The sequence below is a fragment of the Colius striatus genome, chromosome 1, assembly GCF_028858725.1.
Source record: "Colius striatus isolate bColStr4 chromosome 1, bColStr4.1.hap1, whole genome shotgun sequence".
Taxonomy (NCBI): Eukaryota; Metazoa; Chordata; class Aves; order Coliiformes; family Coliidae; genus Colius; species Colius striatus.
The window spans coordinates 17,223,784-17,248,936 of record NC_084759.1 but is presented as its reverse complement, the minus strand read 5'-3'; the positions used below and the strand labels follow the sequence as shown (position 1 = coordinate 17,248,936).

Here is a 25,153-nt window from a genome sequence, read left to right as displayed (position 1 = left end):
CCAGTGTGGGTGTGATGGTGCAAGCAAAAACCACTCTAGACACACTCTGCCCACTTGTTTTTGCCTCTCTGAGGTGACGGCACCAGTGCTGCCACATCCTGGCAAGGTTCAGGATGGAGTCATTTGGAAGGCGCTGCCCTGCGTGAGAGCAGCCTGTGGTGCTGAGGCACTGCCCAGCCTTCTGGAGCAGTGCTGGGGCCCAGCAGCAGGTGCTGAATCTCACTCTGGGAGGACTTGCCTCCTAGGCAGCAGCACTTCCTACTACATAAGGTTTGGCACTCAGTGCTGCTGTTTCTGCTGATCCACGCTTTTCCATGCTGCCCATCAGCACATTCTGGAGGATGCTAGAGAAGTAGCATTTTAACTGGATGAAAGATTACCAAGAGGAAGTGCTTCTGGTACTAAGCCAAATCTAGCTTTGAGAAATCTATATGGAATGTAGCAGAGGATATAGAGATGAACAGCGTGTGTACAGTATTTTATTAGCAGGAGTTCTGCAGCAGAGAAGGACAGAAATGATTAACAATTCGTATGAGAACCTCTTATTTCACTGAAAAAAAAATCACTGAAAAAAATCACGCTCATTTGTTTCGAAGGAAACTTGTATGCATTTCAATTAATCAAACCATTACAGTCCTCCTACGCAGTATCTGAAGTGCCGTTAGTGCCTGTGTCTTTTTGCATATTTTAATGTGAAAGTCTTGTCCCCAGTAATCACAGCACTCTCCCTTCTGATGGAGCTGTTGGGAAAGCAAGAGAGCAAACACAGAATGTGACCAAACGGAGGTAGCAAACCTTGGTCTCAGACAGATGGATCTTTGTGTAGTGTAACTTACTTATCAAGTAAAAATTTAACAGGATACTCTCATTTTTGCCAACAATGGATTGTGCAGACCTATTGCACTTCAGATGCTCTTTACAAATCCAAATCTTTAACACCACTTTCCCTTTCTCCTTTTCTTTGTTCACAGTCAAAAACCTTAAGTGTAACCAATGTCGATACAGCGAATGATGTAATCCTGATGGCCCTGCAGCAGCTAGGAATTAACGTAAGTCCCTGTCCCAATTTTCATGAGTCCTTTTGTAGTCACTCTTACATGTCTCCAAATCTTCTTTTGCACTTTCTCCAAATTTTAGTATATGAACATTAATTAAATGTTTCATCAGAGCAATTTAGTGTTGTTGAAATGAAGCAAAAGTGCTTTGTTAATATATAGACATTCAGAGATCATCAAGCACCTTAAAAGTTTTGAATAATTCTCTCATTCCTGTAAAGGATTGGTCATGTTTGAAGTTTCTTTACATCTGTTTCCCTAATGCCTAAGAGGAGATATCTTGACACAAAAAATGATGCAACTTGATGCAACTCCTTTCGCACACTTCAGTGAGAACATGAAACCTACTGACCTGCTTGTTAGTTGGTCTCAGGATGTGCAAACGTGTGTGATCAGCTGTGTCCCCAGATTACCGGCACTGCTATCAAGTGTCCACATCAGACACTCTAAATACCCGTGGACCTTTAGTGAGATATGAATGTGACTGAGTGACTACACAGAATCTGAATGCACCCAATTTAAGCAATGTCCTGAAACTGTTTTGGGAAAAGATTTTTACAGGACTTTGGACAATGCAAGGTAGATGCACTAAGTAGATGCAGGGATTCCTAGGAGATCAAGTACTGTCTCAGCTGGCTTCCTTTGCTCTAAACCAGACAAGATAGTGCCTCAGGTGTAGTAACAAAGCAGCTCCAGGGACAAGCATTCTGTCTTCCTCACTCAGTTTCTCTGATTGTTTCACAATGTGTCTCCAGCACTGCTGGCCATAGAGGCTTCTGGATGACAGCTTTTTAACTGGTCTATCAGTCTGCTGTTTGAGTAATGGGATTTTATGTCTTACACTTGCTGCATACGTTGATCTCGTTGCATGGACTCTAACAAGTCTTTCCTTACCACAACCCTAAGCGTGAAGAGTCAAATATGACCAAAATGTCACTCTGGTTCTTCCCTGGGGCTTCTGAAGATCCCCAGAAAAAGCTTGAGTAACCTTGGAATTTGCCTTCCCTAGCCTTCATTATTCCTAATTTAGACAGGCTTTTAATGCATCCAGGGGCCTATTCTGCTAGCTTGGTATTTCCCAGGCACAGCAATTTCTGTCTAGCCATCTTGTTATGGCTCAGACAACCCACTCACACCAGGGCTGGGGCTCTGGCTTGAGCTCAGGATCTAGCAGTCTGTCCAATTAAGGTAGATCTGAAGTAGTTGGAGGGCCTGCAAGGTGGAAAGGGTAAGATGTGAGTTAAAATTAGGATTTTAATTGCAGATTATCTCCTCCTAGTCTGCACCAAAAATCAAGCGACGGTGCTATATTAGAACAGCAAGCCTTTGTTATGATGTGCTTCATTTAACTCATGAGTGTCATTTGCACTTCCTCATTTTGTGCACAGAAAAAATCAGGAAAATGGTAGTATTGGAAAAGAATATTTTGTTTGAGATGAGTAGGAGGAGGAGCTGGTTAGGTTTCAGCTTTGTGTTTTTTTGTATGCGTCGCAATCAACCCTTTTCTTCTCTTTACATTTTTATTTTGAGTGGAAAAAGAATGAAAGCCATCTGAAAGATGTAAAATCTTGCCTGCAGAATTATTTGCCTGAGTAATATACTACATTTTTTCACTGCATCTTCATAGCATAATGTCTTTTTCATTAGAGGCATATCATAAGATTAGCAGTAAAATCAGGCAAGCTAAATAAGTTAAGCTGTAGCCTGTGTATCAATCAAACACCCAACCCCCTCATAACATTGTTCTGACTGCGAGGAAGCTTTTCCTTATGTGCCATCTCGAGGGTTTTTTATTTATGTGCAGAGAGAACCACTTGAAAGGAGCTCTATGACTTCTCAATGGCAATTATAAAAACTACATTTCACATGTTGTGTGATTAATGAGGCTATTACTTTGGCTGAGTTCACTCTGGTTTAACACATCAGGGTTTTTCCCTCTGTGGTTTCTCTGGTAAAATGACAACTAGTTTGTGCAAAATGGCATTGATCATCTGTTCCGAATTATCAAGTGAGGCGGAAAGAAGGGCCTTGAGTTTCCAAGCTCCGTAAGTACACTTGCTGATTTTTCTGGGACAGTCACATTCATACTGACAAATGGCCTCATAAAACTCATAAAGGACAACATTTGCAGTCGAGAGATGAGCAGTCTGCCTCCTGAAACTGCACTTACTAGCTCTTCCCCTTCTCCTGCTTCCCCTTCACAGCAACAAACCCTTTCATATATATATTTAAAAGAAAAAGTAAATACTCTTTCTTGTGCTCCTCAGCTGTATTTATTTGCTTCTGGCTGCTTGCCCTGAGGCATCAGAGGTATCTCCAAAGCCTATTTATTTTCCTTCTGCCCCCTGCTAGCTAACTTAACAGCAGTGCTAATATGGGCCAGAAAGTTCTGTCAGTCAGAGAGCAAACTGTGAAGGCTTTATTGGGTGTATCAGCATTACACAGGGTGCATGCAGCAAGTAGAAAGAGTCTCAAGAGCTTTGAAGACTCTGGGTGAAGGTCCAGACAATGCAAGGTGGTTGGCAAATCTGTTTAAAATGAGGTAGGATTTAATTGTTGAGCTAAACAAATAGGTCATGAGATATTTATCACCTTTTGTACCTGGAAAACTTTTAGGTTTTCATTATCTCAATTTAGTAGTGTCACTCAAAAGGATTTAAGGTATAATAGATCACTTTTCATACAGTGTATTTTTGCACTTGATATTACCTTTTGTCCCAAGAGTGGTTTATATTAAATGCCATTCTTCTTATTTCTACTGTCTCACCATCATATCTGAAATAATCTAATTCTCCTTCTTCAGTCAAACTGCAGCATTGACTTGTATATTTATGCTAAAGGCAATATTTAGGATTTGCTTTCAAATCAGTGATTTCACATGACTTTTCCCAAAGATTCTCCCATTCTCCAGTCCTCTGGAGATAGTCTCCTTTGATGTAATTTTCTTCTTCTACATTGTAAATTTTAAAAGAGGGCTCAGCAGTCTTAAAGTACTATATGGTGCTTCCAAGCCCTTCCATACAAAAGGGCTGTACGAAAGGGCCACCAGCAGCCCTGTGAGGAGATTTTGGGGCAGCATTGAGTGCCAGGACCCCCTTGGGGGAGTCCATCCTCACCTTAGCATCGTCAGCGTGGGCTTAGGTCTCAGCTGAAGGTGCTTCTGCCCTGCTTTCCAGGGCAGGGGTGAGCTAGTCCCTTGTGCACGGAGAAAAGGAAAAGCTGGGGAGATGGTGGAGCAGAGGTCTCAGGTGTGAGGCCGTGGGTTCCAGGAGTAGTGAAAGAACAAGGTCAAATCTCCTCATTTTCCTTCAAAAATGACAGGCTCGGAGCTGAGCCCACATGATGGACACAATTCAGAAACTCTGCTGGTGGCAAGTTTGGGCACTGCAAAAGCAAAGGGGCTTCTTTGACTCTGCTGGCAAGGTGCAGATTATCCTTATATTGTGAGAAACCCAATGCAAACCTGTTCTTAATGGCTGGTAAAAACATTCTTAATGTTGCTTTTAAAGGGCTCTGAAAAAGACTACAAGCTGTGGGTGATTTCAGGAAGAGAGGATGCCCCTTACCCTCTTATCGGTAAGTTCTTGAGATGGCTCTGATTTTCAACATTCTTTCAGTTTTTAGTGCTGAAGGAAGCAAGAATTGCAGAGAAGACTGAAATGCAGTTTCCTCTTTTGTTTTGTTTTGCTTTTCCCATTTTTTCTCTTACTTCCCTGTCACGCAAGTTTGCCTATTTGAGGAGCTAGTCAGATGCTGATCTTTTGTTTTGAGGAGTTGTTGTCTGCCAGTGTCACTAAGAGGTTCAAAAAGTTCATTACTTTCTGCCCCAGTTTTGCTGCGTGAGCCTCAGTCTTTCTACAGAGTCAGTCTCTCCTCTCACTCACTTCCCCTTCTGGAGCTGGACCAGCTTTATGTTACTTCTTCCTACACCTCCATAGTACTGTTTACTCTCCTCCTCTGCAAAACTCAGCAGAGTTTTGAGAAATGTTCTGTTCCTCCACAGCTCAAGTTAACTGATTCAAGAGGTAATTGTCAATCCTGCATTTCTAATACTGGCTGACAGCTCCCCTCTGATTAGGAGAAAATTATTGCTTATTCCCTTTCTAAAGTGCTTTTCGAAACATTTCCTCCCCAGGAATCAACCCAAAGCTCAGAAGTGATTGGATGGAGTGATTTGATTTTGCTCCATGATTTACTGAGAACAAATCCCTTCCTGCTATTAAGAACTTTTCCCTGTAGAAGCCTGGCATTACTTGTGCTATATGAGTTCATAGATGATTAGAACAAGAAAAAGTTGTGGATTTTCTGTTTTCTTCCTGCAAATCTAAGCCCAGTAAATCTTAGCATTCCTTCTTAAAGCAGCCTTAGCTACAAATGCTTTGCTGGAGTCAGACAATATTAATATTTATAAAAAGTCTAACTTGTGCACCTTATAGACCATGCAAACAGTTTTGTCTGTTAAACATACCAGATTTTGTCTTTCTGACTGATGTGTAGCTTCTTCAGATAAAATCACAGACATGGTTTTAAATATAGAACCAGAGAATTCAGTAATGGGAAAAATCTTTCTTAAGTGTCTGACTGTGTCACTGCAAATTCAAGAGATAACCATTTGAAAAGAAGAATCTGATGTGAAACCGAAGCTGTTCTTGATGTGTATGCAAAGGTTTATTAGGTAAGGCCAGCTTTTGTCGCAAGTAGACATCAGAAGCAGAGTTTGACTGTGCTTCAACATCACACTAACTGTAATCTCAAATAATGACTCTTCCAACTACCACTGTTCAAGTCTAAGTGCAAGGTAACTAAAGTGTCTTAACATTATGCCTGTATTTAATATAGTTCAACCGCCAGGTCCTTAGGCAAATCTGAAAAAATATCTTTCTGGTGGCATTTTAGAAAGCTCTTCCAGAAATGAATCGCCTCTGTGTAGTCCCCGAAGATGCTGGTTAACGCTGAGAGTAGCTCATTTGCATCAGCCCTGTGATTAACGTTTCCTTCCTGTTCCAGCCTCAGACAGGAACCATAATTGTGTCTCGTTTGACTGAGCTGATGGCTGTCGCATTTGCCATGAGGCGAGAGGGCAGATCACTTTCACAATGGATTTTTTTTTGTTTTGCCCACTCAGCAAAAATCTCATTTCTTGCCAGAACCATGTGAGCAACTAGTACCTAAACTTCCAGTGTCACAAGTTAAAGCGGTAGCAAGAATAAACACTGAATTCAGAAATAGCTGCCTGCATTTTCTCTGATGGGCTTTTATGTGATACAGCTGTAATAGGTCTGATTTTACTTTTATGACTTGTTAACTACAGTGAGCACAGAAACTCTGTATCTGCCAGCGTATGATTTATGCCAGTGCATATATGCAGAAAAGCATCAATTCAGAAATTACTGAGAGAAAAAGCGCTGCAGGCCAGTATGCAAAATCTGCTTTTTCTCCAAGGCGAATGGAGTTTTGCAAGTCTCCAGCCAATCCAACACAGATTATTATGATTTCTCTTTGAACAGGACACGAGCATCCCTTTGGAATTAAAATGAGCCACATTCGTGATGCGATGCCCCATGGATCAAAGCACTGTGCCTGCCCCAGGCAGCTTCAGGGGTCCTTCTTGACGGAGCAGCTGCCCCAGGAGCTGCAGTGCCAGTTTGTGCTGAAGCCAAGCCGCCTGGCTGTGTGCCAGCAGCTCAATGGTACGTCATCCCATTCGCCCCAGTGTCACTCACACACAGCCCCGCTACCTCCTGGGACCTGCTTTGGAAAGCAAGCGTGCTGGCATGGAGGCGGGGGGCACGGAGAGCAAAGAGAAGCATGCAGATGCTTCCAGCTGCGTGGGGGATTTTGCCATGTAGCTCTCCCTGATTTGAGCGTAGCGTTGTGTATGTGTCAGCTTTGTACGTTAGGTTTTGACAAGCTGCCAGTCAAATGGTTGTTCTAAAACTAGCAAAAGAAAGACGTCTCCCCTGCAATTTTTTGTGTGTCTATTAGCTTTTCTCTCTGCAGCCCTTGCTGTGCTCTGTAGCAAGGCAGAGTGGTTTTATGGTTCAGGAGTCAAGGCTTCACTTTGGCACAGGCTTCCCGTGCAGTGTTTGGCAGCATCCTTTATCTCAACAGGGTACTTACGAGTACACACTGCCTCTCTGGGACCCTCACGTGGCAGGGCCTAGGTGTGGACTTGAGTACCTAGATGAAGTCAGTGAATACAACTTCTTTATTTCAGTTCTCTTTGAGTAGAATGAATACGGTGATATTTTCTTCTGCCTTTCTCCTTGAGGCTGCAAAAACATGAGCACCTGCTCTCTATTTAGTGCACTGTTGTCAATGGCGCAATGACAGCTCTCTGCTTTGGAGTAAAACAAATGAGGAGATCTTTACAGGCTTGGGGCATTAGGCCCAGGGGTGCATCCCCTGGTGTGTTTTCATTGTGCTTAACACACTGGCATACTCATCTCAGTTAGGAACTCTGCCCTCCTTCACTGTTAGTATGATAGTAAAATTAACATGCATGCTATTATCCTGTGCACTTCCCAAAAGCTAAGATCTCCCATAATATTTTAATACGATTCATTTGTATCGTTTGTAGAAATTAAATATAGTGAGGTTATACCAGTGTCTACTACGAATTATTCTGGAAATTGATTGCATTTTATATAAATGAATTTTATTTTCAAATGCCTCCATCCCCCCTTTCCCAGTAATTTGTATCGTGTATTACTTCATGGCATATTTTAAGAATGAGGCAATCTAGCAAAGGGGTGTAATTAGGTTTACAGGCCCCACTTGGCAGCTGACGTTGACTGGCAAGAGAAAATAGAAATGCAAATCAGGCCTGTAAAGCTCTAATGCAGATGTGTTGTCAGTGGTGCTGCACAGGCTGCAGGAGAGGAGGGGAGGTGAGGCTGGCCCTGGGGCAGCAGAAGCCTGGGGCAGCCACAGGGACCTTGCTAACTGGAAGAAAGGCTTTTAGTCCAGCACCTTTCCTGCTTTCATCAGACAAAACCTTTTTAAGGGATGTCTAGGCCTGGCTGCTTGCCAACCAGATTACCTTGAGTACAGCACTGCCTCCACTGAGGCAAAGTGGCGGAGAGTACCTGTGTGCAAGCCAAGGCGCTGATCTGGCTTTGGGTTCATCTTCAGATCAATGAGCCAAAATACCTCATATGAAGCAAATTTACAGGGAGCAGAATCTGGAACCCCACACTTCGCTGCCAGACTTGATGTGCTGTGGCTTGCTGCCATCACTCCACTGCACTGATCACAGAATCACAGAATGGTTGGAGTTGGAAGGGATCTCTGGAGATCGTCTCATCCAACCCCCTGCTAAAGCATGTTCACCTTGATCAGGTTACACAGGAGTGCGTCCAGGCAGGTTTGGAAGGCCTCCAGAGCTGTGTTGGACATGGTGTCCCTTCTGGAGACAGGAAGGGGCAGCTGCCCAGCTGTACCAGTGTGTTCTGTGGTTAGGCGGTGTGGTAGGTGTTGACAGGCAGACATGACTGACAACTGGGCATCATCTCAAATACATAGCTGTGTAGACACTGACTGGGGTGATGTAGTTGTATCAGCTGTCCTGGCAGGAGGGTTGAAAAAAGTGCAGAAGAATTTAATGTGTGGAAGGATTGGAGTGTTTCTGTTGCCTCTCCTGTAGCCTTTCAGCACATAATAGGAATGGTCACCTACCAGATAATCATAGTCATTAAGCAATGTTCATGAGCACGTGTCTAAAAGGTATTGTAAATACCGATTTGGTTAAAGTTTAACTTGAAAGAACTGACTGCTGTCAGTGGCTAGTCTATAATCCAAGCTATTGTTTAGTCATCTGTTAAAAGAGTGAGGAAAATTTTAACAAGTTGATCTCAGTACAGAAAGGAGGTCTTTGAAAACTGTTTGAGAGTTAGGGTTTTGATCAGAAAGGATGTTATGTTGTTAAGTAGATGTGAGATTTTATTTAGAAGTTTCTGATTATTATGCAAGAAGGGGAAATGCCACTTGCTTGTCCTGGGATGTTACCTATGAATCGAAATTCGCTGCATGTAAAGTATGAACAGGATAAATGACTGCGGTGAGCTCTGAGCAAGACCTGTAACCAGAGAAGTATTGGTTTTTTTCTGATGCTGGCCTACAGTAATCCACCAGAGCCAAGGCCCTGGTTGTTTTGCATGAAAGCAAGAATGTCTTGGCTGAGAGGAGGTTGGGCTTCTCCTAGAGTTGTAACTTTGCACAGGTTCAAGAAAAAAAGTGTACGTCCTCCCCTTCTTGTCTGCTCCTACCTTAAGATATTAAGATTACAAGTTAAGACTTCTCAACTCCCATAGAAAAGGGGATATGAAAAGGTTGTGTTTTCTTGTTGTTCAGTGAATGTTATTTTTGTAAGCGACATGGCATTTTGTTGCCATACTTCAGTTGTTGAGTTTTACCCTGGTACATTGAAGGACACTGATTAAGTTTTCCTGTTTGTCCCAGGAGAGAGCTACAGTTGATCACAATTATTCCTTGCTCACCTTGTAAGTTTGAGCCATGGCTGAGTGGAGTGAACAGTGAGAGACTATGAAAAGTTCCTGATTTTAAGACCCTTTTTCCCCTCCACTTCTGCTATTCCTTGTTCTTCAAAATAGCATCTCTTCTTAATTTTACTTCCACTGAGAGCTACAGGGTTGCCAGAAGAAAAAAGACCAGTATGTGTTTGCCATTGTGTGAATAGAACTCCAAGTGAAGCAAATCATATCATGTGCTAGTATCCTGCTCATCTGAAAGAAAAATATATTGTTTTGAAAGTTATAGTTATTTTTGTTCTTCCAAAACGTGACATGTCAAGTAAAGCCTTAGACACTGACAAGCTTATATTTCATGAAGCTTTGGACTGCTTAAAATGTGTATCCTTCTTACTACTTTTATGAAAATAATTTTTCATCATGCTTTCACATTTGGATGTTCAAATTTTGAGTTAAACTGTAACTTTTCACACTCTAAGCCTCTGATGTAAATGTAAACATTTCCAGAGGGAGCATGATGTCCTAGAATAAAATTATATATAACCAAAATCACTATTTGGGCTAAAAACCAAGTGTAGTAAGGTATACGAGAGACAAAGCTGGTATTACACCACAATCCTTACATCTGCAAGCCTTGATTCTCCTGCAACAGCAGAGAGCAAAATGACCAGGCGGAAGAACCAGCTAACAGAAAGGTGCATAGGGTAGGTAAGCAACTAAATCAGAGCTGACTGGCTTTGAAAACATCTAGAAAAGGGAAAAAAAGTATATCAGAATGAGTTTTTCCTCAGTGTCAGCCCATCTGATAGCAGTCATCGTGGTGCTAAGAAAACCTTATACTGGCTGATATTTAAGAAAGATCATATGAAAAAAACCTCCTTTTGTATCCCAGTAGCAGTATTTCCTTCTCCATACACTGCAGATAAGAGCTTCGATTAGTGGTACTCTTTAGATATCTCATGAAATACATGAAAATAAATGAAGACAAATGGAGCCTGTTGGCATATTGGCAGCATGCTGAAATGCCATCTGCAAGGTGTTGATTAAAGGCTGTTGATTAGAGGGCAGGCACCGTCCCTGGACCATAGTCAACTAGTGCTTGTAACAGGGACACTAATGACACAATGGCTTTGGGGAGAAGAGAGCAAAGGCAGCGACTGTTTCTGGGCTGAAAATGTTGGAACTAGGATGCCTCCAGACAGTAAGCCAAGGTGAGGGCTGTGGTCTTCATGTGTCATTTACAGGGTTGTTAAACACTGGCACAGGCTGCCCAGGGGGATGGTGGAGTCACCATCCCTGGAGACATTTAAAAGCTGTGTAGATGAGGTGCTGAGAGACATGGGTTAGTGATGGGCTTGGCAGTGTGAGGTTAGTGGTTGGACTCAGTGATCTTAAAGGTCTTTTCCAACCAACCAATTCTGGGGTTTTTTTCCAGAGAAGGTCTGTGGTTTTGTACCTGTGGGTGGGAAATGAGTTGTTGAGCACAGCCCAGCTCTGTGTAGCAGTAAGCGCGGACGCTGTGGTCTGGCAGTGCAGTGCAGAGCCCCGTAGTCCTCCCAAGAGCAGGGGTAAAGCAGCACATTCGACACACACATGCACAGGTATGTGCTCGGTGGATTAGGCTGAGCCGGATGCCAAGGAGTTGGTTGAGTTCATGACATTTTTTCCTTTGAAGCCATAGCAACCACTGCAAAACAAACACTGGAATTAGAAATGAAATGCATTTCTTCTAATAAACACCTTTCTCTTTTCCCAGACTTAAGCCAAAAGTCATTTAAAAGGAAAAGATCTATCATAAACTGGGCTTTCTGGCGTGGCCCAGGCACTCACTTGGACAACGCACCCCTCTCCTCAACATCTGCTGCTCCTGGGAAGCTCTTTGGCCTCTTGCTAACAGCCATCTGTGAGGATGACAACCTGCCCAAGCCCCTCTTGGTGAGTCCCGGGCTCAGGGATAGTCTTAACAGTGGTGGAATTTCTTTGTGGAGTGAATGAGAACACAAGCACACTTTGTAAATGGGACACTGAAAGTACCCAAGCAGAGAAACCAGAAGGAAACCTCATTTGCGGTTCTTAGCAAGAACTTTGGGTTTTAACATGTGCTGTGGTCAGGCCTGCTTAATAACAAACAGCTTGAGAAATATATGTGTTCAGTCTGCTACTCTGGGCTATTTCTTCTTTATAGCCCACACTGCAAGGCTGGTTCCCTAATCCTCACTTAGGCAGTGTAAATAAATGCCACGTTCACACATACTTTTTAAACCACTCCCAAGATCTCTGTAAAATCCCCAGCTCTATAAATGTGGCATCTGCTGTCTCATATAGATAGCCCACGCATGCATAGAAGTGCTACCTGCCCTCCCGTAGGCAGTTCCAGAGCCTTTCTGAAGGCATCCCAGGGCAGACAAGCACTCTGTGTCCTCATTTTCAATCTGACAGCAGCACTGCAAAAATGAATGGGAAGGCAGAAGCTGCAGGGACATCTTTTCATCATCTCTCAAGGGAATGCTGGCACTGTGGGTGTTCTCAAAACCAGCCTAGGAACAGGGAAAAGGTTGTCCTGGAGTCTGTTCCTAGGCATAATTAGGGCAGATGTATGACATTTTTGGTCAAGACTATTGTCAATGCAGCCACTGAAACATTTGCAGAGTGGGAATGAGCCCCACAGAACTGGGCCCCTCATCCTAATAGCCCAGTTCGTGGCCAGAACAACTTGAGAGAACCCCAGTGATTTCAGTGACATCAGTTTACAGGAAGAAGGTGTTTGTCTTCTAAGCTTGTGCTTGATGTGCTGTTTTGTCACTTCTTGAATAATGAATCATACCATGACTTTTTGGGTGTTTTAATAGTGTGGATTTGGGTATTTTTTGAGGGAGAAGTGTGCATTTTTATCATTTAGGTTATTAATTCCTCCGGAGGTGAACTCTGTGAGAACCTGGTCCCTCATTCTCTGTCTTTGAGAGATGAGCCAATGCTGTGTTTCAGAAATTTCACCAAAACACAATTAGTAAATTTTTGTCTGAAAAAAAACAACAAGTTACTAAGCATAGAATCACAGCTTGGTAGACTTTGTGCTCTGACTCTTAAGCACTCTGTTCATGCCACAAAATACAACTTGCTTTTGATTTCATGCAGCATCTCTGGGATACTGCATCTGAGGGATGGTAAGATTTACCTGCAAGAGAAGGAAAACATCAGGATTCAGTGCTGCAGTCCTGTCTGCAGCATCCCTCTGCATCAGGGATTCATACTTACTTTCAGAGCTGAAGGGCTGTCTTTTAGCCATTGCCACACTGAGTTGTCTTACACCATTAGTTTCATTGGTGTAGCTTTGTCTGAGTTTACTACTTTAAGAGGGGCTTCCCAGTTTTATCTTATGGGCATTTTATTCAAAATGTATTTTCAAAGTGTTTGTTCACACATGGAGCTCTTATGCTGTGAGACTCAGCCTGTCTTAACAGCAGAGCTCTAAATCCCTGCAAAGAAAAAGGAAATGCTGACACAAGCCCTGCTGCCATCAACGTGCTCCTCCAAAAGCACCTGCACATGGATCAGTGCTTGGCTTTTTACTTCAGCAAGAGCAAGAAAGAAATGTTAAAGAGGAAAACTAAAAAGAATAGTTTCCATTAGGCTTATTTGCACTGCTGTGTGTGAGGAAGACCTACCTCACAGCCCAGACTAGGAAAGCCACGAAACCCCACTGCTTAGCCACTACTGTTACAGTCTCTCAGTTTAATGATTATGGGCTCTGCCTCAGTGCCCCTTTTCTTGCCATCTCTTTTGGTAGCTTGGTCCTCAGATCACTGTGTGCATGCACATAATCCCAGAGGCTGTCTGCCTGTGTTTTCCCCTCAGAAGAGACAAACAATTCCACATTGCTTGGAGCAGGCCTGGGGCGAAGGTGCCTCAGAGCACATCTGAGAGATGACCCACAGGAGACTGCAGAGAGTTAAGCAGATGGAAAATGTCACATACATATTACCTCGGGAGAGGTCTCTGATTTCAGCATTTCTTTTTCTGCTCATTTTCCTCTCTTATTTAGCAGAAAAAGTCAGGCTCTCCTGTCATTTTAAAAGTTAGACAAGAATCTGCTTCTTTTGCCTTTCCTTTTACATAACTCAAGTAGTGAGCTGCCTACCTGTCCACTCCTTTGCAGCCTCCTTGGCCACAGAGGAGCTGTAGGCCATGCACTTCCCACTCTGGTTGACTTCCCAGGCTGGAGCACCTTTCCCCAGAGGCCAACAGCCCCTGGCCGCTTCCAGGGACAATGCTGGTCATGGGAAGAAAAGGGGATAAAACCCTCCCTCTTATCTGCTCTAGGAGCACAGATGTTTTTATCTAAGACCTTCCCAGCTTAGACAAAACCCTCATTTTGTTCAGACAGGGAACAGAAGTCTTCATCTCTGGTCAGTGATAACATTGAACACGCTGATGAGCAGTGAGTGTCTCACATCTTCCTTTTCCCATACTACAGTGTATATATATTTTAATGACTTGGCTAAAACAGGTCCTGGAAGATCATGCAGGAGGTTAGTGCTCAGCAGCAGCAGCATAGAATGTCTGAGGGGATGTTTTCCAAGTTCAATACCCCAGACCACAGCTTTGCTGTGCAGTTTGATGTGGTTTGGAGGGTGAGCCTTGACTTTGATTTGTGAAGTTTTATAGAACTCGGAGATTTTCATGTGTGGCAAAAGTGACAAAACTATGTTTTAATGGCACTAATAGATAAAATAATGTATTTCTGAGAATGCCTCTCTGCCTTTTCATTTTGTTCAGGACATGCTTTCCCTCCTTTACCAAGAGGGCCCTTCCACTGAAGGTATTTTCAGACGCTCTGGAAGTGCAAAAACCTGCAAAGAGCTCAAGGAGAAGCTTGATGCAGGAGCAGAAGTGGACCTAGCCTGTGAGTCCATATTTGTGACAGCATCTTTGTTTAAGGTATGTGAAGAACGTTCCATTCTCCCTTTTTATGTGAGAGCAGTGCAGATCCCAGGCACAAACAAGTAGGATTTTCCTCGGGAACAGGCCCAAAGAGGACTTGGTGAGCTGAATTGAGTGGACTGGCACATTGACATGTGAGGGTCTCAAAAGGAGGCTACCAATGAATTAGAGTAGGGAACAGGAGTAGCTTGGTTTGCTGACAGCTTTCCTGAGGTCTCTGCTACAACCTGGTCCTGTTACTCACTTTATCTCTGCTTAAACTTGATGCAGTACTATAAAGACAGGTTTGCAGACCAGATTCTTTACTCATCAGTACCACCCTACAGTACAGATTTTTTAGTTCAGCGATAGCAGATGGAGCATCCAAATGCCTCTATTTTGTCAGAAAAGGGCAGGAAAAGATTCACTTAAGCATAATCCAAAGTATTTCTTTATCTCAAATTATTTTCTTCTGGTCTTAGTTGCTGTATGGAGCAAGATGCTTGTCAGCTAGTAATGTCCCAATGATACATCCTCTTATATCAGCATGTCTTATTCCTACTCCCTCCTCCACTCCAGTCCAGCTGTTCACATGTTTTGTTCTTCTTTTCTCTTGATAAGGATTTCCTTCGCAACATCCCAGGCAGCATTTTGTCATCCCAGCTCTGTGATAAGTGGGTCTCTGTGATGGATCAAGGAAATAATGAAGAAAAGATAAAAAGCATCCAAGGGTAGAGTTATTTATATTCGCTGTATTCTTTTCCTAGAAGTTTATGTCCCAGAATACAGAATCTAAAATATTCAACTTAGAATTCATTTTTTAAAAAAATAGATGCTAAAAATGTCTTTGTATATGACAGAGCATTCAAACTTACACATATGTGTAAACAAATGTCTGTATGGGCCAATTTTCTGACCCTTTCATCCTGCTTTTCTACCTTTCCTGGCAAAGAAATGTCCTTTCATGGGAAAAAAAAATAAGAAAAAGGTATTTTTAAATATGCTGTCCAGGGCCTGGATTTCTGCCTGATACAGAATTATCCACAGGGAACTTCAGGGTCCTGGGTAAAAGGGTAGCTGAAATCAGTTCCTTATATGTTCCCAGCTGAGTGGAAGAGCAAGAGGTTAAAGACTTACTGGCCAAGCTTAAGGCTCATAAGTGAATGGGTCCTGATGGGGTGCATCCTAGAGTGCTGAGGGAGCTGGCTGATGTGATTGCTAAGCCTCTCTCTATCATTTTTGAACAATCATGGAGGACAGGTGAGGTGCCTGAGGAATGGAGAAAGGCCAATGTCACACCAGTCTTCAAAAAGGGCAGGAAGGACGACCCAGGAAAACTACAGGCCAGTCAGCCTCATCTCCATCCCTGGAAAAGTGATGGAACAACTCATCCTGAATGTTATCACTGAATATATGAAGGAAAAGATGGTTAAGGGGAAATCCTGTTTGACTAACCTGATATCCTTCTATGAGTGCATAACTGGCTGGCTAGATGAGGGGAGAGCAGTGGATGTCATCTACCTTGACTTCAGCAAGGCTTTTGATACTGTCTCTCATAACATCCTCATCAGAAAGCTCAGGCAATGTGGCTTGGATGAGTGGACAGTGAGGTGGATCGAGAGCTGGCTGAATGACAGAGCCCAGAGGGTGGTGATCAATGGCACAGAGTTGAGTTGGAGGCCTGTGGCCAGTGGAGTTCCACAGGGATCAGTTCTGGGGCCAGTCTTTTTCAACATCTTCATCAATGACCTGGATGAGGGGACAGAGTGTACTCTCAGCAAGTTGGCTGATGACACCAAACTGGGAGGACTGGCTGATTCCCCAGAAGGCTGTGCTGCCATTCAGCGGGATCTCGACCGGCTTGAGAGTTGGGCAGAGAGGAACCTCATGAGGTTCAACAAGGACAAGTGCAGAGTCCTGCATCTGGGAAGGAACAACCCCATGTACCAGTACAGGCTGGGGGTCGAACTGCTGAAGAGCAGCTCTGCAGAGAGAGACCTGGGAGTCCTGGTTGATAATAAGCTAAACATGAGCCAGCAATGTGCCCTTGTGGCCAAGAAGGCCAATGGCATCCTGGGATGCATCAAGAAGAGTGTGGCCAGCAGGTCAAGGGAGGTTCTGCTCCCCCTCTACTCTGCCCTGGTGAGGCCTCATCTGGAGTCCTGTGTCTAGTTCTGGGCTCCTCAGCTCAAAAGGGACAGGGAACTTCTGGAGAGAGTCCAGCACAGGGCCACCAAGATGATCAGGGGACTGGAACATCTTTCATATGAGGAAAGGCTGTGGGAATTGGGGCTGTTTAGTCTGGAGAAGAGGAGACTGAGGAGAGATCTTATTAACATTTACAAATATCTAAAGGGTGGATGTCAGGAGGTTGGGACATCCCTTTTAGTAATTAGCAACAGAACAAGGGGTAATGGGATGAAGCTGGAACACAAAAAGTTCCACTTAAACATAAGAAAAAACTATTTCCCTGTTCAGGAGAGGGAGCCCTGGCACAGGCTGCCCAGAGGGGTTTTGGAGTCTCCTTCCTTGGAGGTCTTCAAGACCTGCCTGGATGCGTTCCTATGCGACCTGATCTAGGTGAACCTGCTTCTGCAGGGGAGTCGGACTAAATGATCTCTCAAGGTCCCTTCCAACCCCTACCATTCTAGGATTCTATGATATTCCCCCTCATTCATCTCAAGTTTTAGTGACCATTTTGCCAAGATGGAATTGTGAATGAAGTACCTGAGCATAGTAACGAGGGAAGCCTGCACCCTTGCAGGTGATATAAAACAGAAAGTGGACAAAGTTTGTTGATATAAAACAGAAAGTGGGCAAAGTTTGTCATGGGACACAGAGCTTTGGTCACTGGCAGACCTCACGTGTACATACATATATACTTATGGCTACTAGATGGGACAGACCAACACTGAACTGCTTAGTTAGGTGAATAGTGAATTACAGGTAACTTGGTTGAAATACAGTTTCATGTCAGGGTGTTTTCTGTCCTCACAGAAAACTATTCAGAAATGTGTCACAGTGAGGAAAAGCAGCTGAGCAAGATCACCTCTTTGACACATTCTTTGAACCATCTGATCCTCTTTCTCTGTTTTCATTATCTTGACTTGCATGTATCTATGGAAAATGCTTTTATTTTGTCCAATCACTAAGTTGAAGAATTACATTTGCATATGTTTTCAGGTTAATAGAGCAGCTCCCTAGAGCTAATGTCGTTCTCTTACGTTACATCTTTGGAGTGCTGCATGGCATAGAAATGCGGTCTGAAGAGAACCAGATGAATGCATTTAATCTGGCCATCTGCATTGCACCCAGCCTGCTCTGGCCTCCTGCTTCCTCTACTCCTGATATAGAGAGTGAATTCACAAAAAAGGTAAGTGACACTGCCATGTAGTAGAAAACCTCATCCTGTTCAATCAGGCTCTTGGTTATGAGTGTGAAAACAGTCGGTACCTCTTCAGGTCAGGACTTGTCCTCTTGTCAGGGCCCCAGCAACATTCATCGATCCATTCTCATAATCTGCCTGGAAGAAGGGGAGGGAGATTGTAAAGAAATAACCAGTGTATTAGCAAAGTGCTTCCCTCATCAAAACGACCCTCAGTTGTGCTGACCTTGGAACAGGACAAGGTAGAAATGGAAAAGACATATACTGGGACATTTTAGCTGGGCCTGGCTGTTTTCCTCAGGCCCAGGAGATTGGGAGAGGAGTTCCTGGATGTTGGGGGACACATCATGGATGGATGCCTTGCTTCTGTTCCTCATCTATATTTGAGCTTGCCCAGAGTGGAAGATCTGACAGATGTCTCTCTCCCATTGCTTTGTTGTAGATTTCTAGTCTGGTACAGTTCCTCACTGAGAATTGCTGCAGGATTTTCGGAGAGGAAATTACCTCCCTCTTTGGAGAAATACTGATGACATGCAAGAGAGAGAACAGCTCAGGTAATAAACAATGTTTACACATGATGTTTTGATCCTGTTAGACAGCTAAACTCACATGGGCAAAAGATCAGTATAATCTATGGAAGAACACTGTTCCCTCTTCATGTGATGATCCCAGATACTGCTGTTCTCTTTCTTTTGCCCAAAGTATTGGTGATAATCACTGCTGCAACTTATCATAGACCTGGCCTATATCACAGGTTGCTCTCCCAAAAAATCCCCTGCCCCTATTCACATTTTTGCCCCAGCCTATGTTTTCCCAGAACACTGGGAAATCAGTGACCAACAATGGTTATAACACACCTGTCACATCATAATATTAGTGTTGAAAGCATCTATTCTTCATTATCAGAAGAGAGAGATCTCCAGAGTTTCAGATTTTGCCACTAGCACAGAAAAATCATGGAGCTGATGACTGAAAATGTCTGACAGACCTGTTGGCAGAGCATTCCAAAATATGATGAATGCTTTTTTTCTTTCCAATTCTGTGATGGTATCAATTTTGACTGGAGTTTTGGGTCTCTCCTTAAAAGATTTCTAAAGCAGCATTTCTGGAAATAAATTTTGGCACAGCTGACCTGTGCTAAAAGTGGTAGTGGCCCTTGCATGCCAGACTGACTCAGTGTGGCCATCCCTAAGTCCTCGGGCTCTCCAGTGACATTTGATGAAATCCAGTGAAATTCGACCTGCTGCCTCCCCAAGAATGGAATCATGTGGGATCTGCTGTGCTGGGATGTGCTGGGACTGAGAGCCCAAAGCCATGACAGGTTACAGCAGTTTCCAGGTGACTGCCCATGCGTGAGCTCTGTCTGCTGCAAATGTGAGATAAGTCAGCTGAGCATAGCCCAGAGCAAAAGAGATTTACTGTAATTCCTGCTATCGCTTATACAGAGCAGGGCCCAGGTGTGTGCTGCTCAGTGGAAATGAGGTGACTGCTTAAACAGACCAGAACTTTCTTCATAGTGTTGCTCTTAAAAAGATTGTAATTTTTGGAAGGCTGTGAAGGTACAAAGTATGCCCTGTTTTCTTCTTTTGTCTAAAAGGCAGAAAGAAAGGTTAAATATTGCTTTTAATATGCAATAATGAAAAGAAAAAGATCAATAAATTACTGATTTGGTATACTGTGTGTCAGTTATTGTGTGCAGCTGGATTGCCTGCTACTGAAGTTCCCCATTTAAAAAAAACAACACAAAAAACCACAAAAAGCCCTGACCCTTATTTGTGCCATTACCCTGTTTCTTGACTGAACATCAACTTAGCACTCCTTTCAGTTTTTCCCTTTCAAAATTTGATGGTAATTTTTCCTGTAATTATTGGCATTTCTGCTTGAAGAATCCTTAAAGGGCAAATGCTCTTGAAAGTAAAGGGTACTTAGAAAAAAAAGCCCCAAAGCAGCTGCTTGTCAGCAGGGTGGCTCAGTCACTGATGTGTTAACACTTGATTTGTCCTTGCAGATGCTGCATCTCTCCATCTGAATGACTCTTCCTATGACAGCCTGGAAAATGAGGCAAACGATGAAGCTGACTCCTCCTCTAGTGACTGGATTAAGAACCGTGACCAGGATAACAGGAGCAGGGAGTCTGTCTTCACGCTGAGCGACGCCGATTCGGAGCAGACAGAGGTGGATGAGATCCAAAGTAAAACCAAACTGAAGCAGCTGACAATTTCTGTTGATGTGCACCGTAAGTTTTCATCTCAAGAAAACTCAGAGAGCAAGTCTCTCCACTCCAGTGCGCTGGGCTTCTCTTCAGCAGCTACCTCAGGTGCTCTCAAAACCTCGAGGAGACACAGGCGCTCCTCAGAGCCTGCCCTTGGCCTCCTCGCCCCCAGCTTCGCCCGCGCCAGTGGTGCTCATGAGAAGGCAACGCGCAAAGCCAGCTGTGACGTTGTCCTGTGTCACGAAGATGAAGACTATCTCCGACAGCTTCGGTCATTGCAGGTAGAAGGGCAGAAACTTATCAATCAGAGCTTGATTATAGGGATTAACGTTTGTAAAAGTGACAACACAAACCAAAACGTTGAAAAGAAAGACCTGACTCATTGCCTTCTGCCTCCAACACCAGAGGGATTAAATATTTGCTCAGGATTTAGCTCTTCTAGCCTGTCTTCCCCTGGGACATCTCCTTCTGTGTCATCAATGAGCTCTCTGGACAGTGCTTTCTCTCAGTTTTCAGACCAATCTGTGTTTACCCCGACTGAAACCTGCTCCCCTTTCGATAGCACTTTTCAGCTGCTAAAGAAACGTGAAGACGTTGCCACGGAAGCGGCTGATGACTATTTGGTTACACCCACCAAGATGCCACCGTCTCCACAACCTACCAGCCCTTTGGCTGAGCAGGGCTTGGTGGAGCCCAACAGCAGAACAACGCCCTTGGAACCTACTGATGGAGTTGACAGCTATTTGGTTAAGCCTGACATTCAGCCTTTACCTCTGAAAGTTACAGGACGAGACAGACTTCATGACCCGAGGTCAAAGAGGAGGTCTAGAAGAGCATTACAACAATCCAAAGTTTGAAAAGACTGACCAAAGCTTTTTTTGCGGAGGAATCTTAACGCTTAAAATAAACACCATCAAGAAAATGCCTTTGGTGTTAATGTGTGTTCATTTTAAGTTTAATATCCAGGTTGTTCAAATTTAATTGAGCAGTCCCCAGATTCACGGGTTTTCTTTTATTTTTGTAGGAAACTGTCTGAGTAATGTTCCCACATAAAGCTTTCAAGAACGTTGTGAGAATAATAAAAATTGCTAAAAAGCAAGCAGACAGAAATGTCCCAGACATCTGGATGGGCCCCAGGAGGCATACGAGCAGCACCCCGTCCTCTGAGCCTGCCAGGGCAGCAGGGTGCCTGCTGGGCCTCTCCCCTTGACCACTCGTGTGTTGAGCCTTGCAGATGTGAGTCCTGGTCCTTTGTGGTTTTGATGTAGCGTGCAAAGTCAGTATAGATTCCATAACTGTGGTATTATACTACTGTTCTGAAACTGATAGGTATTACCTTCATTGTCCTCCAAGGAGTAAGTGTATTGTTTTCTGTACGTTTATAAGGTGTGTTCAATAGGTGTAGTTATTTCTTTCACACTGCAAAGGAAAGGAACAAATAAGCTCAAAAATATGTAAAGAGAAAAGCTGAAGCTTGTAACTAACACCTCGCAACTCTGTGTGATTCATTTATTGTGCTTCGTTGGCTGTTCTGTTCGTGTTTCGGTTGTGAATAGTTTCTTAACGTTGCTGTAAATGGCAGTGTGTATGATCGCAAGCAGAACACATGTAATTTTATTATGCAGCATCTAAAACATCGTATAATATATGAAAAGTAATGCATTATCTAAATGCTTTGAGTTTGTATAATATATCCCCATAAATTTTGCTATTATATATGTTCGGGAAAAAAAATGTGTATTTTTGTACTTGCAAAAACCTGCTGCTAATTTTACGAGTTCTGTTTTGTTGTTACAGCACTGGTACTGATGTGTATGCATTCAATGCTATATATTAAATATTATTTGGTATGTCATAAATTCCATTTATATTCTGTGTAATTTTCTTTAGGGGTCAGTTCTACAAGCTCTTGCTGAAGCTAAACCCTAGTGATGCCACCACAAACCTCGTGTGAGGAAGGACTGCAGCATTTTTCCTCCACTTTGGATGTAATAGTTGTCATAAAACGGTAGGGATTGGAAGGGACCTCCAGAGATCATCTAGTCCAACCCCCCTGCAGAAGCAGGTTCACCTAGATCAGGTCGCATAGGAACTCATCCAGGCAGGTCTTGAAGACCTCCAAGGAAGGAGACTCCACAACCCCTCTGGGCAGCCTGTGCCAGGGCTCCCTCACCTGAACAGTGAAATAGTTTTTTCTTATGTTTAAGTGGAACTTTTTGTGTTCCAGCTTCATCCCATTACCCCTTGTCCTGTTGCTAGCTACTATAGAAAAAAGGGATGTCCCAACCTCCTGACACCCACCCTTTAGATATTTATAAATGTTAATAAGATCTCCCCTCAATCTCCTCTTCTCCAGACTAAACAGCCCCAGTTCCTGCAGCCTTTCCTCATATGAAAGATGTTCCAGTCCCCTGATCATCTTGGTGGCCCTGCGCTGGACTCTCTCCAGCAGTTCTCTGTCCCTCTTGAGCTGAGGAGCCCAGAACTGGACACAGGACTCCAGAGGAGGCCTCACCAGGGCAGAGTAGAGGGGGAGCAGAACCTCCCTTGACCTGCTGGCCACAATCTTCTTGATGGAATAGTCAAACAAGGTTTCCTACCCTTTTGCTTTCCTCTACAGAGATGAGGGTCTTTTCAGCTAACGGGATGTTGTTAACAATAAGGAGATGCAGAGAGATCCTTTCAGGTAACAGGTATTAGAGTTGGGAGCAAGGAGAGGAGGGGATCAAGACACTGGATGACAGCAAGATTTATTCTTTAATATTATCAGGATTACAGAGAAAGCAAGAAAGAATGACAGGGCTAAATTAAATACATCTGGGCACGTGTGCATGCACACAGTGCTGCTGAAAGTGCATTGATTCATTCCTTATGTCCGTTTTCAAAAGCCTTGCGGTTGACACTGGCCAGTACTGGAGTTTCCAATCCTATGCTGCTTAATTGTTGTATCTGTAAGCAGAAATGCATTTATGGAGATCCACATAATGCAATAAACCATTGTGCACTTAGAACTATGCCAGCATGTATAATGCTGTGCAGGCTCAAAGGCCTCACTGCAATTTTTCATCTTTTTCCTGTTCAGCTATTTTAGTAAAAAAGGTAATATGCAGAATCTGATCTGTAATAGTCACCTTACAGAGGTAAAATCCTTTGTATGTATTCTGAGACCTGTTGCCTAATAGCCCTACATGTGCACCTCCTTTAAAACAACAACAAAAAGACGCTATTTTGAGATAAAACAGCTACTCTGCATTTCTTTTCGAAACGGTAAAAAAGCACATTGCCATGCTGCCAAGATTACATCAAGTAGCAAATGCTGATTCATTGCAACAATAATAAAGCTTTAGAAAAATCTCTAGTCTCTGCAATATAAATGTTCTGTCCTACAAATGATATCTTCCAGCAAGTCATTTATCTCTGCCGGTCTGAAGTAAGAGTATATCCAAGAGTGCTTCGATGTGAAACAAATTATGTGTCTGCTTTTGAGCTGTAGCTAATGCTAAAGTGCTTTCAGCTTTAAACATATGGTGAGCAAGCTGGAGGTAGACCAAGTACAATTTAAAATGCACTTCTGTCTTACAAGACATACACCCCGCTGCGGCACGAGGCATGTTCTCTGACAGTCACAAAGAAAAGAGCCCTAATGGAGAAGATCACTGTCTGCGACTCCTCACTGGAGGAATTAAATGCTGTTAGGATCAAAAATGCACTCTACTGAACTTTTTCAGTGTCAGATGTCTGAAGACTATGGTGAGCAGCATTTTTAGGTATGATATTGATGAGAAGCCAACAGTTAATGTACAGGGATCCCTGCCACTCTCTTCTCCGGGCAGGATGGGGTAGGATCTTGTGTTCAGGGAATATGAAAAAAATTTTGCAACTTCCCTTATGGCTCTGCTGATGACCTGTGAGAGGGTGTTGTAAGGCTGGCCCTGAGGGTTGACCCTCTCTCTCTGCCCTGGCTCCACCTGGGTGCTCCAAACACCAGGGGCCCTGGCGAGGTCCTGCCCAGGTCCCAGCCACCGTGGGACATGACCTCTTCCCCTGACACCTGCCTCTCTTAACTGAGGTGGCTGCTTTGGAGTAGGTGCCCAAGTTTTAGTGACAAATGGCAGGTGAGATATTTCCAAGATAAATGAAATTGCTTCATCCCTGCAAGTTTTATCTCTCCAGCACAGGAAATGGGAAAATATGTCCTGGAAGACACGTCTCATCTATTCTCTGCTTCAACTAGTTTGTAGAGTTCAAGCAAAATGGATTATAGGTCCTGGGGCTGAAGCATGACCTTTAAACTGAAGGTGTCCCTCTATTCATGCCTTCAAATCACCAGATTTCTCTTAATATCTGCTGGTCCAGCTCCTTTCCTGTTCTGGGGACATATGTGGCTCCAGAGCCTAGTGGTTGACTTCTTATTTCCAGTTCTGCTCCTCATCTGCTGCATGACATTTCAGTCTTTTCTCTCAAGTAATGAATGATAGGACAAGAGGAAATGTCCTCAAGTTGTGTCAGGGGAGGTTTAGATTGGAGATTTGAAAGAGTTTTTTCACTGAGAGGGTTATTAGACACTGGCACAGGCTGCCCAGGGAGGTGGTGGAGTCACCATCCCTGATGGCATTTAAAAGATGCATAGATGAGGTGCTGAGGGACACAGTTTAGTGGTGGGCTTGGCAGTGTTAAGTTAGTGGTTGGACTTGGTGATCTTAAAGGTCTTCCAACCAAAACGATTTTATTAGGATTCTGTGATTTGGTTAATTGTCTCCTTCACTCTGTGTTTCACACTACCAGTCTTTTTCTCTGAATGTCCTAGTTTACGGGGACAGGCTGGTGGTTTCTTTTTTTGCTGTCTGTGTGGCAATGGCACAATAGTGCTGCTGCCCATGGAGCAGGGTGAAACATGCTGACAGTCCCAAGTTTATTACGACTGCCATGACCTCTGCATTAGGTGGGGAATGTGCTACCCAAATTGCTTAGTAGCATGGAGTTGCTGTTTAACTTTCTATCACATCCACAGCTCTCTCCATATCCACACCCAAACTTAAATATTCAGCCATGCACAACGAGATGTGAGGGAAATGGGGAGATCAGGAGGTGG

At 43.6% G+C, this 25,153-nt stretch overlaps 1 protein-coding gene across 2 annotated transcripts in view; it reads left to right on the top strand.

Annotated features, from left to right (window-relative positions):
• The window catches only part of ARHGAP20 (Rho GTPase activating protein 20), a 62,668-nt gene extending 40,884 nt beyond the window's left edge, over positions 1-21,784 (top strand). For both annotated transcript variants that reach the window (XM_062020408.1, XM_062020407.1), the window contains exons 7-15: positions 972-1,049; positions 4,565-4,631; positions 6,563-6,745; positions 11,301-11,479; positions 14,321-14,482; positions 15,086-15,195; positions 17,648-17,837; positions 18,292-18,403; positions 19,858-21,784. In XM_062020408.1, coding sequence (XP_061876392.1) covers positions 972-1,049; positions 4,565-4,631; positions 6,563-6,745; positions 11,301-11,479; positions 14,321-14,482; positions 15,086-15,195; positions 17,648-17,837; positions 18,292-18,403; positions 19,858-20,918 — 2,142 coding nt within the window. In that variant the 3' untranslated portion in view covers positions 20,919-21,784. The remainder of the gene's footprint in view (positions 1-971; positions 1,050-4,564; positions 4,632-6,562; positions 6,746-11,300; positions 11,480-14,320; positions 14,483-15,085; positions 15,196-17,647; positions 17,838-18,291; positions 18,404-19,857) is intronic.
• Positions 21,785-25,153: the final 3,369 nt, after the last annotated feature.